Source organism: Microcaecilia unicolor, chromosome 2, assembly GCF_901765095.1.
Source record: "Microcaecilia unicolor chromosome 2, aMicUni1.1, whole genome shotgun sequence".
Taxonomy (NCBI): Eukaryota; Metazoa; Chordata; class Amphibia; order Gymnophiona; family Siphonopidae; genus Microcaecilia; species Microcaecilia unicolor.
Window position 1 is genome coordinate 327,239,675 of NC_044032.1, and position 17,860 is coordinate 327,257,534.

A 17,860-nucleotide genomic window follows, 5' to 3' on the forward strand; every position below is an offset into this window, starting at 1 on the left:
TTTATCATCTCCATCTCCACTGTCTTGTGGACTCTCTTGTTCCTGTTTGCTGTCTTCTTGGTGTGGGCAGTTCTCCGGATTGCATGAATTTGTGGTAGATTTTGATAATTTTAAAGACTATTTTGTATTATCTTCACAACTGACCTTGATTTGGAGTGGGGTTATGTTGTTGGTTTTTGATATTTGGAGTTTTTACACTGCTGTCTTTTCTGGATTTTCGGGGAGTCAATGATAAGATGTCCATTAAGGGGCATGTATTGTCATGATTATTGTAAATAACTTTGCCCTGGACGGTTGAGACCCATTTTATTTAATAAATTCTGTATAAGTTTCCAACATAATGTCATCCCAATCAGGTTTTGGCTAACATCATTTTTGTATAAGTAGTATGGTTTTTTGGAGGCTACTATGGAGGAGTAGCCTAGTGGTTAGTGCAGTGGACTTTGATCCTGGGGAACTGAGTTCAATTCTCACTGCAGCTCCTTGTGACTCTGGGCAAGTCACTTAACCCTCCATTGCCCCTGGTACAAAATAAGTACCTGAATATATGTAAACCGCTTTGAATGCAGTTGCAAAAACCTCAGAAAGGCGGTATATCAAGTCCCATTTCCCTTTCCCTATTCCTAAGTAATTCTCCACTATGATGTCTCTGTTTTCAGTATCATGTTATGTACTAATCCATGCGAGTACCATGATTTGATGAGCATGAAACATGAGTTAAGACATTGTACTAACACCATATTAGTTGTTCTTGTTTTCATTTATCTGCTGTATTAGCTTATTTATGAAGTTACTTTTGAAAATTGTAATATGACAAGACAAGAAAAGGTAAATTTGGGGAAGGGGGTTGGGGAAGGAAGGGAGGAGATGTCAAATCATGCGGGGCAGTGGAAGAGGAGCCGAGGCAGCAGCTCATTCCTCGCTTCAGGCAGCAGATTGTCTTGGCCTGCCCGTGTATAGAACACCAACCAATCACTATTAAAATAAATCACAGATCCTAACAACTGACACTTACAAAGCACCAGATCTACCAACAGCTTATGAACTATCAGCCCATCCACCCAGGTAGTCCTCTTCCCCCATCAACATGATGCAAAATTTCCCATTATTATAAATCAACTAACCTCTAGCAACTTACTCATCATAAGAAAATACCCAACCTATCAATGTCTAAAGATAATCAGTCCATCACTCAGAACATCTCCAAGCTAAGAGGACTGAGATCTAAACACAAGTCAAAAAGAGAACAATTTCACCCCTACAGTTATATTCAGCAGTGGGACTTTACTGTTAAGTCCACTGAATATCTAGCTAAGGATGACTGCCCTGCTAAATAGTGACCTCTACTTTTCTTTAGCATGCCTACATTAATTTAATTAAAGCACAACACCTTGTTCACTTCATGCAATTGGAAGCACTTGTATTTGTCTTTCACTAATATTTTGTACTCACCTTGGAAAAATAACTCTTTTGGACTCCAAATAGGCTTCAAGACACTTTTGAATTTGATCAAGAAGAGCATTATTATTCTGGAAAGTCTCTAAAAGACCTGCATATAAAAAGAATAATTGAAAAACATGTCATTGGAAGAAAGAACATATAAAATATTCCTTCAGAATATAAGATGCATGCAGCTTGAATTTCATCTTTAGATGTTACTCATATGAGATGGCTGGTACTGCTCCTGTACAGTGGCTGTGAATGCTGACTCCTGTCATCCTTATGAATAAAAGACACGCTCAAGAATTAAGTCTAAAAGCTCCATTCACAAAGCCGTGCTAGTGAGTGTCACAGCAAATGTGGCACAGCCCATAGGAATTGAATGGCTGTGAGTGGCAGTCTATGAGTGCATAACCTCCTGATGTTACCTCAAGTATATGCTGTCTTGGAATTAATGATCTCTGGATGATGTTCAATGTGTGCATTGTTCCGTCATATCAAAATTGGCATTCTTTTCATAAGCTTTTTACTATGTTTTAATGTTAAATTTTTAGAATCTTTGTGTAAGCTGCCTTGACTCATGCACAAAAGAGGTGGCATATCAAATTAATAAATGACAATGGGCTTCATCGTGTTTGCTGCATCAGAATCGCTAGTGTGGCTTTGTAAAAGCAGCCCTAAGTCTTGTACAGAGAAGCCAGACCTGTGACCTTAAAACTGATTTCTATACAAATTGAAACTCATACAGAAAGTTATTGAGTTTTATTTATAGGAGGATATAGCAAGACAAATAAATAATGGTGTAATTTTAAAAACCAATGGGGAGCTGATAGTGCTTGTATTTCATTTTTTAAATACACCCTGAAACTCCTAGGTATAACAATTGGATCGCAATCTTAATCTAGACTGACATGTAAAATATGTTATAAAGAAAATGTTCTATGCAATGTGGAGGCTTAGAAGAGCAAGACCTTTCTTCCCAAGAGAGACATTCCGTAAACTGGTGCAATCATTGGTTCTGAGCCATTTGGACTATTGTAATTCCTTATATGTGGGATGCAAGGCACAAACCATCAAGAAACTCCAGACAGCCCAGAACACTGCAGCCAGATTGATATTCGGAAAGGCGAAATATGAAAGTGCCAGACCCCTTAGACAGAGACTGCATTGGCTCCCACTGAAAGATCGTATTACATTCAAGATATGTACCTTGGTTCATAAGATCATTTATGGAGATGCCCCATCCTATATGTCTGACCTAATTGACTTACCAGAGAGAAATAACAAAAGTTCATCATGCACCTGCTTAAACCTTCACTATCCCAACTGCAGAGGACTTAAATACAAATCTATACATACATCCAGTTTCTCATACATCCGCACACAACTATGGAATGAATTACCAATCGCTATAAAAATAACACACAACTTGACAATTTTCTGAAAATTACTAAAGACCTGCTTATTCATAAAGATGTACAAAAAAGATTCCCCATAACGATCTGACTCCCAATTTATTCCAATTACAACTATTACGGAACCCTCCTATTTGTTCATCTTAATTACATCCTCATGACTGAACTTTATATTTTGTCCTGAATTCATTATGGTAAAATTATGTATCATACCTGATAATTTTCTTTCCATTAATCATAGCTGATCAATCCATAGACTGGTGGGTTGTGTCCATCTACCAGCAGGTGGAGATAGAGAGCAAACTTTTGCCTCCCTATATGTGGTCATGTGCTGCCGGAAACTCCTCAGTATGTCGATATCAAAGCTCCATCCGCAGGACTCAGCACTTAGAGAATTACACCCACAAAGGGACACTCTGCCCAGCTCACCACCGCCGAAACGGGGGAGGGGAATTAACCCAGCTCATCCCCACACAAGTGGGGGAGGGGAATCCGTCCAGCTCATCCCCGCGGAGCGGGGGAGGGACACCACACCCGCCGATGCGGGGGGATCTGGCTTATCCTGCAACCGCAACCGCGGGAGGAGCTGACTGACCCTAACACCGCCGAAGCGAGAGGGGTACAAAGCTGCCCTACATCCGCACGAAGCGGGAGGGAGCGCCGGCAGAATTTATGTCTCAATCCAGCCCCGTAAAACGGAGGGGAGAGGAATGCAGCAGCTCACTGTAACACAAATTCGTCTCAACTCTTGAAGAATCCATTGAAAAACTTGAACACGAAGTCCTCCTGAACAGGAACTGAAGACTAAACTTGAACCTGAAATGCAACCAGAATATAACCAATACAGATATCTGGGAGGGACTATGGATTGATCAGCTATGATTAATGGAAAGAAAATTATCAGGTATGATACATAATTTTACCTTCCATATCATCATGCTGATCAATCCATAGACTGGTGGGATGTACCGAAGCAGTACTCACCCAGGGCGGGACATTGAAATCCCTGAACGCAACACTGAAGCTCCAAATCGGGCCTCCGCCCGAGCAGCCACAGTCAAGCGGTAATGCCTTGAGAAGGTATGGGCCGATGCCCAAGTTGCCGCCTTGCATATCTCTTCCAATGAGACGGACCCGGCCTCTGCTATCGAGGCCGCCTGAGCTCTAGTGGAGTGAGCCTTCAGCTGGATAGGCGGCACCTTCCCCGCGGCCACATAAGCCGCTGCAATGGCTTCCTTGACCCATCTTGCCACTGTAGGCTTAGCAGCCTGCAGACCCTTACGAGGACCTGCAAACAGGACAAACAGATGATCCGATTTCCGGAAATCATTGGTCACTTCCAAGTATCTGATGATGACTCGTCTCACATCCAGATATTTAAGAGCAGAGTATTCCTCTGGGTAGTCCTCCCTACGAAAGGAAGGGAGACAGAGCTGCTGATTCACATGGAAGCGAGAAACAATCTTGGGCAGGAAGGAAGGCACTGTGCGAATAGTCACTCCTGCCTCAGTGAACTGCAGAAAAGGCTCTCGACATGAGAGTGCCTGGATCTCGGAAACTCTTCTGGTTGAAGTGATAGCCACCAAAAAGACTGCTTTCAACGTCAGGTCTTTCAGAGATGCCCTCGACAAGGGTTCAAAAGGCGGCTTCTGCAAGGCTCTTAGCACCAGGTTGAGATTCCACGCAGGCACCACTGAGTGCAGAGGAGGGCGCAGGTGATTAACTCCCTTGAGAAAACGCACCACATCTGGCTGCGAAGCCAGGGAAGCACCCTTCAGGCGGCCCCTGAAGCAAGCCAGAGCCGCTACCTGGACTTTAAGGGAACTGAGCGACAGGCCTTTCTCCAGACCTTCTTGCAGGAATGCCAACACTGAAGAAATTGGAGCAGTGAAGGGAGAAAGTGAGCCTGCTTCACACCACACTGCAAAGGTACGCCAAACCCTGGCGTAAGCCGTAGAAGTAGAGCGCTTCCTCGCTCTCAGCATAGTGGCGATGACCTTGTCTGAGAAGCCCTTCTTTCTCAGCCGCTGCCGCTCAATAGCCAGGCCGTAAGACCAAAGGGGGAGGGATCCTCCATCACCACGGGACCCTGATGTAACAGGCCCTGCTCCACTGGCAGCCGCAGAGGATCGTCGACTGAGAGCCTGATCAAGTCCGCATACCAGGGACGTCTGGGCCAATCCGGACCCACCAGGATTATCCGGCCCGGATGCTTTGCCACCCGGTCTAGCACCCTGCCCAACATGGGCCAGGGCGGGAACACATAGAGAAGCTCTTGTGTCGGCCACTGTTGGAGAAGAGCATCTACTCCCAGGGATCGAGGGTCCCGTCCTCTGCTGAAAAAGCGCGGCACTTGGCAATTGGCCGATGACGCCATCAGATCTAGGCTCGGCTGGCCCCAGCGCTTCGTGATGTCCAAGAACGCCTGAGCAGATAGCTGCCACTCTCCGGGCTCCAAGGTATGGCGACTGAGAAAGTCCGCCTTGACATTCATGACTCCGGCAATGTGGGCCGCTGACAGCTGTTCCAGGTTAGCTTCCGCCCACTGGCATAGATTCATGGCCTCCTTGGCTAGAGGGGCGCTCTTGGTACCTCCCTGGCGGTTGACATAGGCCACAGCCGTGGCATTGTCCGACAGGACCTGTATAGGCTTCATCGCCAGTACCGGGATGAACTCCAAAAGCGCCAACCGAATGGCTCTGAGTTCCAGGAGGTTGATAGACCACTTTGCCTCTGCAGGAGACCAGAGCCCCTGCGCTGTCCTTCCCAAGCAGTGGGCTCCCCAGCCCGACAAAGAGGCGTCCGTCGTGACGACAATCCACTCCGGGGTCACCAGAGGCATTCCTGCAGACAACTTGTCTGTCTGCGTCCACCAGCTCAGCGCCTTGCGCACTGCTGGGTCCAAGGAAAGGTGCACAGCATAATCCTCTGACATCGGAGTCCAGCGCTGCAGCAGAGAGTGTTGTAGTGGTCTCATATGAGCCCTGGCCCAGGGCACTACTTCCATCGTGGCCGTCATAGAGCCCAACAGCTGCACATAGTCCCAAGCCCGAAGAGGAGAGGCTACTAGGAACTGGTCCACCTGAGCCTGAAGCTTGACAATCCGATTGTCTGGCAGGAACATTCTGCCCACATGGGTGTCGAATCGAACTCCCAGATACTCCAGGGACTGAGTTGGGCGCAGCTGGCTTTTCTCCCAGTTGATGATCCACCCCAGGGAGCTCAAAAGAGCAACCACCCGGTTCACAGCTTTGCCGCACTCTGCATAAGAGGGGGCTCGGATCAACCAGTCGTCCAGATAAGGATGGACTTGTACTCCTTCCTTCCTCAGGAAGGCCGCGATGACCACCATTACTTTGGAGAAGGTCCGCGGAGCAGTAGCCAACCCGAACGGGAGGGCTCTGAACTGGAAGTGTCGGCCCAGGACTGCAAAACGCAGAAAGCGTTGATGAGGAGGCCAGATGGGAATATGCAAGTACGCTTCCTTGATGTCCAAGGATGCCAGGTACTCCCCTGCCTTCACTGCCGCTATAACAGAGCGGAGAGTCTCCATGCGAAAGTGCCGAACTTTCAAGGCCCGATTGACCCCTTTGAGGTTGAGGATAGGCTGTACAGAACCTTCTTTCTTTGGTACCACAAAGTAAATGGAGTAACACCCCTTGCCAAGCTGATTTTCTGGCACCGGAACGACCGCACCCAGGCGGATCAGGTTGTCCAAGGTCTGCTGCACTGCCACAGCTTTGACCGGAGACTTGCAGGGAGAGAGTACAAACCCGTCTCTTAAGGGTCGGCAGAACTCTAGCTTGTAGCCGTCTCTGATGACTTCCAGCACCCAAGCGTCTGAAGTTAATGTGGTCCACTCGCCCAGAAACGAGGACAGCCGTCCTCCAATCTGCACTGGGGCGTGGACCAAGGCCCCGTCATTGGGTACGCGACCCTGGGGGAGGACCGGAGGGAGCACCTCCGGGACGGCGGTCTCTGCGAAAGGAATGCTGCTTGGGGGAGAAGTTCCTCTTGAAGGAAGAGGGGGCAGAGGAGCCCGACCTGCCCGGGCGGTACCGACGGGCTTCCTGAAACTGTCCTCTGGAGGTACCGGGGCGAGTACTAGCCCGAGCCCTGACCTCTGGTAACTTCTTGCCCTTAGACGTGCCGAGATCGGTCACGATTTTGTCCAGCTCGACCCCAAAGAGCAGCTTGCCTTTAAAAGGCAATCTAGCCAGGCGGGATTTAGAGGCGAGGTCAGCAGACCAATGCTTCAGCCAAAGCCACCGCCGCGCAGAGATTGTCTGAGCCATGCCCTTAGCTGAGGCCCTCAAGACATCATACAGCAAGTCTGCCAAATAGGCTAAGCCCGATTCCAGGGCCGGCCAATCAGCCCTCAAGGAATGATCCGAGGGGGAAGCCCGCTGCACCATAGTCAGGCACGCCCTGGCCACATAGGAGCCGCAAACTGAGGCCTGCAAACTTAAAGCAGCCGCCTCAAAGGACGACCTTAAGGCCGCCTCCAATCTTCTGTCTTGAGCGTCCTTTAGGGCCGTGCCACCTTCCACCGGCAATGCCGTTTTTTTAGTCACCGCAGTGATTAAAGAATCCATGGTAGGCCACAGATAGGCCTCACGTTCACTTTCAGGCAAAGGATAGAGGCGGGACATAGCCCTAGCCACTTTAAGGCTCGCTTCCGGGACATCCCATTGAGCCGAAATTAAGGTGTGCATGGCATCATGCACGTGGAAGGTTCTAGGCGGGCGCTTCGTCCCCAGCATAATGGCAGAGCCAACAGGGGCTGAGGGAGAGACGTCCTCCGGAGAGGAAATCTTCAAAATGCCCATGGCCTGCACTAACAGGTTGGGCAAATCCTCTGAGCTAAAGAGCCGCGCTGCAGAGGGGTCATCCGCTCCATCCGAGCGGGGATCCGTCTCCTCCAAGGAATCCGCAAAGGACCGTTGGGAGAACTCAGATACGCTGCCCTCATCTACATCGGAGGAGACAAAGTCCTCCAAGGCCTGGGAATCAACCCGAGGGCGTTTACCTCCGGGGGCCTCAACCTCTTTACCAGACGAGGGAGCAGGGGCAGCGTTTTGCATAAGGAAGGCCTGATGCAGCAGCAAAACAAACTCGGGGGAGAAACCCCCCAGACTGTGCACTTCCGCAGCCTGGGCTACAGCCCTAGACGCACCCTCAACCGGCGCTCGCAAGAGCGGGGGAGAGACATGCTGCGCATCCAAGATGGCGTCCGGCACGACACTCCGCGAAGGATCCGCGCGGGAAGAACGGCGCTTAACTTTAGCCGCTTTTGTGCCGTCGCCCAAATTAAGGGCGTTCATGGCATTAATGTCTCCTACCTCAAGGGCGGCCCAAGAAGAAGCCGTCCGAGCCGCGTGGCCGGCCAAGATGGCGGAGGCGAGCAGCGGGGGATGGGCGTTTATGGCGGGAAAAACCGCCACACCGGAGGAAGGACCGGGACACTCATCGGTCACGAAACTGTCACCCAACAAGGGCGAATCAGACTTCAAGACCCCCGCATCCCCTCTAGAAGCGCCCAAGCGATCCGGGGAGCGACTCTTTGCGCCCTCGCCCTCCGATGCCATAGGCCACGTGGAGATCAATCGGGGAACCCCCTGCCCGCTATAAAAAGGTAAAAATTACCTGCTTTCCGCTCCGAGCTGTAACGACCTGGTGTCCCAGTGAGTAGCTGCAATAAACGTTTAAATAAACGTCGAAATAAACGCCTTTAAGGACGTTCAAAATTTTTTTTTTTTTTTTTTTAACGGAGCCAGCGGGAAGGGGGAGAAAAGGAGGGACCTGGCACCACCAGGTTTGCACTTGCTCAAGAAGAGCCCTCAACCCCAGGCACTCAACAAAACCTAAAAATTAGGCTTGGAGGCCTAGCCAGAGTTGCTGCTGTGTGTGACCACCACCTGCTGAGATAGAGAACATACTGAGGAGTTTCCGGCAGCACATGACCACATATAGGGAGGCAAAAGTTTGCTCTCTATCTCCACCTGCTGGTAGATGGACACAACCCACCAGTCTATGGATTGATCAGCATGATGATATGGAAGTTATGTTTATCTATCAATCCACTTACAATACTACATGGTTTACTCATGCACTCTTATTTGTAACAATTGTAAAATTATTGTTCTGTTAATATGATTGCTGTGATATTCTTTGCACCTATCTGTATCTTTATTCTGACATTCTTATTCTATAACGTGTATATGTCATTGTAACATTTTGTAAGCTACATTAAGCCTGCAAATAGGTGGGAAAATGTGGGATACAAGTGCAGCAAAAGCGAATACTACATACCTGTAGAAGGTATTCTCCGAGGACAGCAGGTTGATTGTTCTCACTGATGGGTGACGTCCACGGCAGCCCCCTCCAATCGGAATCTTCACTAGCAAAGGTCTTTGCTAGCCCTCGCGCCCGGCTCGTGTTCGTCAGTCCCGTATATAGCAACACAAAGACAAGGGAAGACACAACTCCAAAGGGGAGGCATAAGTACATAAGTAATGCCATACTGGGAAAAGACCAAGGGTCCATCGAGCCCAGCATCTTGTCCATGACAGCGGCCAATCCAGGCCAAGGGCACCTGGCAAGCTTCCCAAACGTACAAACATTCTATACATGTTATTCCTGGGATTTTGGATTTTTCCAAGTCTGTTTAGTAGCGGTTTATGGACTTGTCCTTTAGGAAACCGTCCAACCCCTTTTTAAACTCTGCTAAGCTAACCGCCTTCACCACATTTTCCGGCAATGAATTCCAGAGTTTAATTACACGTTGGGTGAAGAAAAATTTTCTCCGATTTGTTTTAAATTTACTACACTGTAGTTTAATCGCATGCCCCCTAGTCCTAGTATTTTTGGAAAGCGTGAACAGACGCTTCACATCCACCTGTTCCACTCCACTCATTATTTTATATACCTCTATCATGTCTCCCCTCAGCCGTCTCTTCTCCAAGCTGAATAGCCCTAGCCTCCTTAGTCTTTCTTCATAGGGAAGTCGTCCCATCCCCGCTATCATTTTAGTCGCCCTTCGCTGCACCTTTTCCAATTCTACTATATCTTCTTGAGATGCGGCGACCAGAATTGAACACAATACTCAAGGTGCGGTCGCACCATGGAGCGATACAACAGCATTATAACATCCTCACACCTGTTTTCCATACCTTTCCTAATAATACCCAACATTCTATTCGCTTTCCTAGCCGCAGCAGCACACTGAGCAGAAGGTTTCAGTGTGTTATCGACGACGACACCCAGATCCCTTTCTTGGTCCGTAACTCCTAACGTGGAACCTTGCATGACGTAGCTATAATTCGGGTTCTTTTTTCCCACATGCATCACCTTGCACTTACTCACATTAAACGTCATCTGCCATTTAGCCGCTCAGTCTCCCAGTCTTGTAAGGTCCTCTTGTAATTTTTCACAATCCTGTCGCGAGTTAACGACTTTGAATAACTTTGTGTCATCAGCAAATTTAATTACCTCGCTAGTTACTCCCATCTCTAAATCATTTATAAATATATTAAAAAGCAGCGGTCCTAGCACAGACCCCTGAGGAACCCCACTAACTACCCTTCTCCATTGTGAATACTGCCCATTTAACCCCACTCTCTGTTTCCTATCCTTCAACCAGTTTTTAATCCACAATAGGACATTTCCTCCTATCCCATGACCCTCCAATTTCCTCTGTAGCCTTTCATGAGGCGGGCGGGTATGTGAGAACAATCAGCCTGCTGTCCTCGGAGAATACCTTCTACAGGTATGTAGCATTCGCTTTCTCCGAGGACAAGCAGGCTGCTTGTTCTCACTGATGGGGTATCCCTAGCCCCCAGGCTCACTCAAAACAACAAACATGGTCAATTGGGCCTCGCAACGGTGAGGACATAACTGAGATTGACCTAACAACTTATCCAACTAACTGAGAGTGTAGCCTGGAACAGAATAAACACAGGCCTAGGGGGGTGGAGTTGGATTCTAAACCCCGAACAGATTCTGAAGCACTGACTGCCCGAACCGACTGTCGCGTCGGGTATCCTGCTGCAGGCAGTAATGAGATGTGAATGTGTGGACAGATGACCACGTCGCAGCTTTGCAGATCTCTTCAATAGTGGCTGACTTCAAGTGGGCCACTGACGCTGCCATGGCTCTAACATTGTGAGCCGTGACTTGACCCTCGAGCCAGCCCAGCCGTAAGTGAAGGAAATGCAATCTGCTAGCCAATTGGATATGGTGCGTTTCCCCACAGCCACTCCCCTCCTGTTGGGATCGTAAGAAACAAACATTTGGGCAGACTGTCTGTTGGGCTGTGTCCACTCCAGATAGAAGGCCAATGCTCTTTTGCAGTCCAATGTGTGCAGCTGATGTTCAGCAGGGCAGGAATGAGGACGGGGAAAGAATGTTGGCAAGACAACTGACTGGTTCAGATGAAACTCCGACACTACCTTCGGCAAGAACTTAGGGTGAGTGCGGAGGGCTACTCTATTATGATGAAATCTGGTGTAAGGGGCCTGGGCTACCAGGGCCTGAAGCTCACTGACTCTACGAGCTGAAGTAACTGCCACCAAGAAAATAACCTTCCAGGTCAAGTACTTCAGATGGCAGGAATTCAGTGGCTCAAAAGGAGGTTTCATCAGCTGGGTGAGAACGACATTGAGATCCCATGACACTGTAGGAGGTTTGACGGGGGGCTTTGACAAAAGCAAACCTCTCATGAAGCGAACAACTAAAGGCTGTCCTGAGATCGGCTTACCTTCCACACGGTAATGGTATGCACTGATTGCGCTAAGGTGAACCCTTACAGAGTTGGTCTTGAGACCAGACTCAGACAAGTGCAGAAGGTATTCAAGCAGGGTCTGTGTAGGACAGGAGCGAGGATCTAAGGCCTTGCTGTCACACCAGACGACAAACCTCCTCCATAAAAAGAAGTAACTCCTCTTCGTGGAATCTTTCCTGGAAGCAAGCAAGACACGGGAGACACCCTCCGACAGACCCAAAGAGGCAAAGTCTACGCTCTCAACATCCAGGCCGTGAGAGGCAGAGACTGGAGGTTGGGATGCAGAAGCGCCCCTTCGTTCTGTGTGATGAGGGTCGGAAAACACTCCAATCTCCACGGTTCTTCGGAGGACAACTCCAGAAGGAGAGGGAGCCAGATATGACGCAGCCAAAAAGGAGCAATCAGAATCATGGTGCCTCGGTCTTGCTTGAGTTTCATCAAAGTCTTCCCCACCAGAGGTATGGGAGGATAAGCATATAGCAGGCCTTCCCCCCAATCCAGGAGGAAGGCATCCGATGCCAGTCGGCCGTGGGCCTGAAGTCTGGAACAGAACTGAGGGACCTTGTGGTTGGCTCGAGATGCAAAGAGATCTACCAAGGGGGTGCCCCACACTTGGAAGATCCGGCGCACTACTCTGGAGTTGAGCGACCACTCGTGAGGTTGCATAATCCTGCTCAACCTGTCGGCCAGACTGTTGTTTACGCCTGCCAGATATGTGGCTTGGAGCAACATGCCGTGACGGCGAGCCCACAGCCACATGCTGACGGCTTCCTGACACAGGGGGCGAGATCCGGTGCCCCCCTGCTTGTTGATGTAATACATGGCAACCTGGTTGTCTGTCTGAATTTGGATAATTTGGTGGAACAGCCGATCTCTGAAAGCCTTCAGAGCGTTCCAGACCGCTCGTAACTCCAGGAGATTGATCTGCAGATCGCGTTCCTGGAGGGACCAGCTTCCCTGGGTGTGAAGCCCATCGACATGAGCTCCCCACCCCAGGAGAGACGCATCCATAGTCAGCACCTTTTGTGGCTGAGGAATTTGGAAAGGGCGTCCCAGAGTCAAATTGGACAAAATCATCCACCAATACAGGGATTTGAGAAAACTCGTGGACAGGTGGATCACGTCTTCTAGATCCCCAGCATCCTGAAACCACTGGGAAGCTAGGGTCCATTGAGCAGATCTCATGTGAAGACGAGCCATGGGAGTCACATGAACTGTGGAGGCCATGTGGCCAAGCAATCTCAACATCTGCCGAGCTGTGATCTGCTGGGACGCTCGTACCCGGGAGACGAGGGACAGCAGATTGTTGGCCCTTGTCTCCGGAAGATAGGCACGAGCCGTCCGAGAATCCAGCAGAGCTCCTATGAATTCGAGCCTCTGTACTGGGAGAAGATGGGACTTTGGATAATTTATCACAAACCCCAGTAGCTCCAGGAGTCGAATAGTCATCTGCATGGACTGTAGAGCTCCTGCCTCGGAATTGTTCTTCACCAGCCAATCGTCGAGATAAGGGAACATGTGCACTCCCAGCCTGCGAAGCGCTGCTGCTACTACAGCCAGGCACTTCGTGAACACCCTGGGTGCAGAGGCGAGCCCAAAGGGAAGCACACAGTACTGGAAGTGACGTGTGCCCAGCCGAAATCGCAGATACTGCCTGTGAGCTGGCAATATCGGGATGTGCGTGTAGGCATCCTTCAAGTCCAGAGAGCATAGCCAATCGTTTTCCTGAATCATGGGAAGAAGGGTGCCCAGGGAAAGCATCCTGAACTTTTCCTTGATCAGATATTTGTTCAGGGCCCTTAGGTCTAGGATGGGACGCATCCCCCCTGTTTTCTTTTCCACAAGGAAGTACCTGGAATAGAATCCCAGCCCTTCTTGCCTGGGTGGCACGGGCTCGACCGCATTGGCGCTGAGAAGGGTGGAGAGTTCCTCTGCAAGTACCTGCTTGTGCTGGAAGCTGAAAGACTGAGCTCCCGGAGGACAATTTGGAGGCATGGAGGCCAAATTGAGGGCGTATCCTTGCCGGACTATTTGGAGAACCCACTGGTCGGAGGTTATAAGAGGCCACCTTTGGTGAAAAACTTTCAACCTCCCCCCGACCGGCAGATCGCCCGGCATGGATACGTTGATGTCGGCTATGCTCTGCTGGAGCCAGTCAAAAGCTCGTCCCCTGCTTTTGCTGGGGAGCCGTGGGGCCTTGCTGAGGCGCACGCTGCTGACGAGAGCGAGTGCGCTGGGACTTAGCCTGGGCCGCAGGCTGGCGAGAGGGAGGATTGTACCTACGCTTACCAGAAGAGTAGGGAACAGTCCTCCTTCCCCCATAAAAACATCTACCTGAGGAGGTAGATGCTGAAGGCTGCCGGCAGGAGAATTTGTCGAAAGCGTTATCCCGCTGGTGGAGCTGTTCTACCACCTGTTCGACTTTTTCTCCAAAAATGTTGTCCGCTCGGCAAGGGGAGTCCGCAATCCGCTGCTGAATCCTATTCTCCAGGTCGGAGGCACGCAGCCATGAGAGTCTGCGCATCACCACACCTTGAGCAGCGGCCTGGACGCAACATCAAAGGTATCATATACCCCTCTGGCCAGGAATTTTCTGCACGCCTTCAGCTGCTCCTGAAACGGCTTGGCTTGCTCAGGAGGGAGCTTGTCCACCAAGCCCGCCAACTGTCGCACATTATTCCGCATATGGATGCTCGTGTAGAGCTGGTAGGACTGAATCTTGGCCACGAGCATAGAGGAATGATAGGCCTTCCTCCCAAAGGAGTCTAAGGTTCTGGAGTCTTTGCCCGGGGGCGCCGAAGCATGTTCTCTAGAACTCTTAGCCTTCTTTAGGGCCAGATCCACCACACCAGAGTCGTGAGGCAATTGGGTGCGCATCAGCTCTGGGTCCCCATGGATCCGATACTGGGACTCGATCTTCTTGGGAATGTGGGGATTAGTTAATGGCTTGGTCCAGTTCACCAGCAATGTCTTTTTTAGGACATGATGCATGGGTACTGTGGACGCTTCCTTAGGTGGAGAAGTACATAAGTACATAAGTAATGCCATACTGGGAAAAGACCAAGGGTCCATCGAGCCAGCATCCTGTCCATGACAGCGGCCAATCCAGGCCAAGGGCACCTGGCAAGCTTCCCAAACGTACAAACATTCTATACATGTTATTCCTGGAATTTTGGATTTTTCCAAGTCCGTTTAGTAGCGGTTTATGGACTTGTCCTTTAGGAAACCGTCCAACCCCTTTTTAAACTCTGCTAAGCTAACCGCCTTCACCACTTTCTCCGGCAACGAATTCCAGAGTTTAATTACACGTTGGGTGAAGAAAAATTTTCTCCGATTTGTTTTAAATTTACTACACTGTAGTTTCATCGCATGCCCCCTAGTTCTAGTATTTTTGGAAAGCGTGAACAGACGCTTCACATCCACCTGTTCCACTCCACTCATTATTTTATATACCTCTATCATGTCTCCCCTCAGCCGTCTCTTCTCCAAGCTGTATAGCCCTAGCCTCCTTAGTCTTTCTTCATAGGGAAGTCGTCCCATCCCCGCTATCATTTTAGTCGCCCTTCGCTGCACCTTTTCCAATTCTACTATATCTTTCTTGAGATGCGGCGACCAGAATTGAACACAATACTCAAGGTGCGGTCGCACCATGGAGCGATACAACGGCATTATAACATCCTCACACCTGTTTTCCATACCTTTCCTAATAATACCCAACATTCTATTCGCTTTCTTAGCCGCAGCAGCACACTGAGCAGAAGGTTTCAGTGTGTTATCGACGACGACACCCAGATCCCTTTCTTGGTCCGTAACTCCTAACGTGGAACCTTGCATGACGTAGCTATAATTCGGGTTCTTTTTTTCCCACATGCATCACCTTGCACTTGCTCACATTAAACATCATCTGCCATTTAGCCGCCCAGTCTCCCAGTCTCGTAAGGTCCTCTTGTAATTTTTCACAATCCTGTCGCGATTTAACGACTTTGAATAACTTTGTGTCATCAGCAAATTTAATTACCTCGCTAGTTACTCCCATCTCTAAATCATTTATAAATATATTAAAAAGCAGCGGTCCTAGCACAGACCCCTGAGGAACCCCACTAACTACCCTTCTCCATTGTGAATACTGCCCATTTAACCCCACTCTCTGTTTCCTATCCTTCAACCAGTTTTTAATCCACAATAGGACATTTCCTCCTATCCCATGACCCTCCAATTTCCTCTGTAGCCTTTCATGAGGTACCTTGTCAAACGCCTTTTGAAAATCCAGATACACAATATCAACCGACTCCCCTTTGTCCACATGTTTGTTCACTCCTTCAAAGAATTGAAGTAAATTGGTCAGGCAAGATTTCCCCACACAAAAGCCATGCTGACTTGGTCTCAGTAATCCATGTCCTCGGATGTGCTCTGTAATTTTGTTTTTAATAATAGCCTCTACCATTTTCCCAGGCACCGACGTCAGACTCACCGGTCTATAATTTCCCGGATCTCCCCTGGAGCCTTTTTTAAAAATGGGCGTTACATTGGCCACCCTCCAATCTTCCGGTACCACGCTCGATTTTAAGGATAAGTTGCATATCACTAGCAGTAGCTCCGCAAGCTTGTTTTTGAGTTCTATCAGTACTCTAGGATGAATACCATCCGGTCCAGGAGATTTGCTACTCTTCAGTTTGCCGAACTGCCCCATTACGTCCTCCAGGTTTACCGTGAAGTAAGTAAGTTTCTCCGACTCGTCCGCTTGAAATACCATTTCCGACACCGGTATCCCACCCAAATCTTCCGGAGACCTCACCTCAGGCAAGGGGCCAGCCGTCGCCTCACTCGACGGTACCGGTGGCGCAAGCACCCCTGGTACTGGAGGAGAAGGGCGCAACAGCTCTCCCAGAATCTCTGGAAGAACGGCCCAGAGACTCTCATGCAGAGCGGCTGTGGAGAAAGACTGAGAAGCCGATGCAGGCGTTGAGGTCAGAGTCTGTTCCGGGCGTGGAGGCGGTTCCGGTCTGTCCAAGGGGGAGCGCATCGACACCTCCTGAACAGAGGGTGAGAGGTCCTCCCGGTGCCGATGCCTACTGGGTGCCGACTCCCTCGGCGACCCAGAGCTCTCGGTACCGAGACGGGAAGGAGACCGGTGACGATGCTTCTTTGACTTCTTCAAGCGAAGCATGTCACGGGAGCCTCCCGGTACCGACGAGGAGGACGTAGAATCCAACCGTCGCTTCCTCGGGGCCGAGGATGAAGAAGGTTGATCTCGGGGGGGGGGGGGGCTATACCACAGGAGCCCTCAGGGCAGGAGGAGACCCACCCGAAGGCTCACCGCCACCAGCAGGGGAATGGACAGCCCTCATCTGCACTCCAGACGAAGCACCACCGTCCGACGACATCAGCAATAGCGGAGGTCCCGGTACCACCGACGTCGATGCAGCCCTTCAATGTCTCGGTACCGACGATGCAGGAGGTAGAAGCCTCGATGCAGTCGATGCCGATACAGAGGTCGAAGACTTCGATGCTGTCGACGTCGATGCACTCAATGTGTCCCGTGCTGTTGTCGTCGAAGAGCCCAAGAACAACGCGTTCCACTGGGCCAATCTCGCTACCTGAGTCCTCTTTTTCAAAAGAGCACAAAGACTGCAGGCCTGCGGGTGGTGCCCAGCCCCCAGACACTGAAGACACGAAGCATGCCTATCAGTGAGCGAGATTACCCGGGCGCACTGGGTGCACTTCTTGAAGCCGTTGGAAGACTTCGATGATATGGGTGGAAAAAACACGCCGGCGAAATCAAAATTCGCGATGATGAAAGGCACCAAAAAGAAGGAAGAGAAAACCCGTACCGAGGCCAAATAGGCCGGTCCCGAAAGTGAAAGGAAACTTACGCGGGGAAAAAGCTGGAAACACGGGAAAGTGGTAAAGACCGGATCGGTCTCTTTTTTTTTCTTTTTTTAGGGAAAATTGCGAAGACGCGCGAGGTCAACTTGAGGGGCACGAAACGGCGGCAAAACACGACCGTCCCGAGCGCGGACAAAAGAAGACTGACGAAACACGAGCCGGTTCGGGCGGGAAGATGGTCGCGCATGCGCGGTTTGCTTGGGCGTGCGAGGGCTAGCAAAGGCCTTTGCTAGTGAAGATTCCGATTGGAGGGGGCTGCCGTGGACGTCACCCATCAGTGAGAACAATCAGCCTGCTTGTCCTCGGAGAATAAATAAATAAATAAATACATGGAAAA

General features: G+C 50.0%; 1 protein-coding gene across 1 annotated transcript in view; it reads right to left on the reverse strand.

Annotated features, from left to right (window-relative positions):
- The window catches only part of DNAH6 (dynein axonemal heavy chain 6), a 2,906,060-nt gene that overhangs the window by 2,112,564 nt on the left and 775,636 nt on the right, over positions 1-17,860 (reverse strand). The window contains exon 25 of the mRNA XM_030192089.1: positions 1,453-1,549. Coding sequence (XP_030047949.1) covers positions 1,453-1,549 — 97 coding nt within the window. The remainder of the gene's footprint in view (positions 1-1,452; positions 1,550-17,860) is intronic.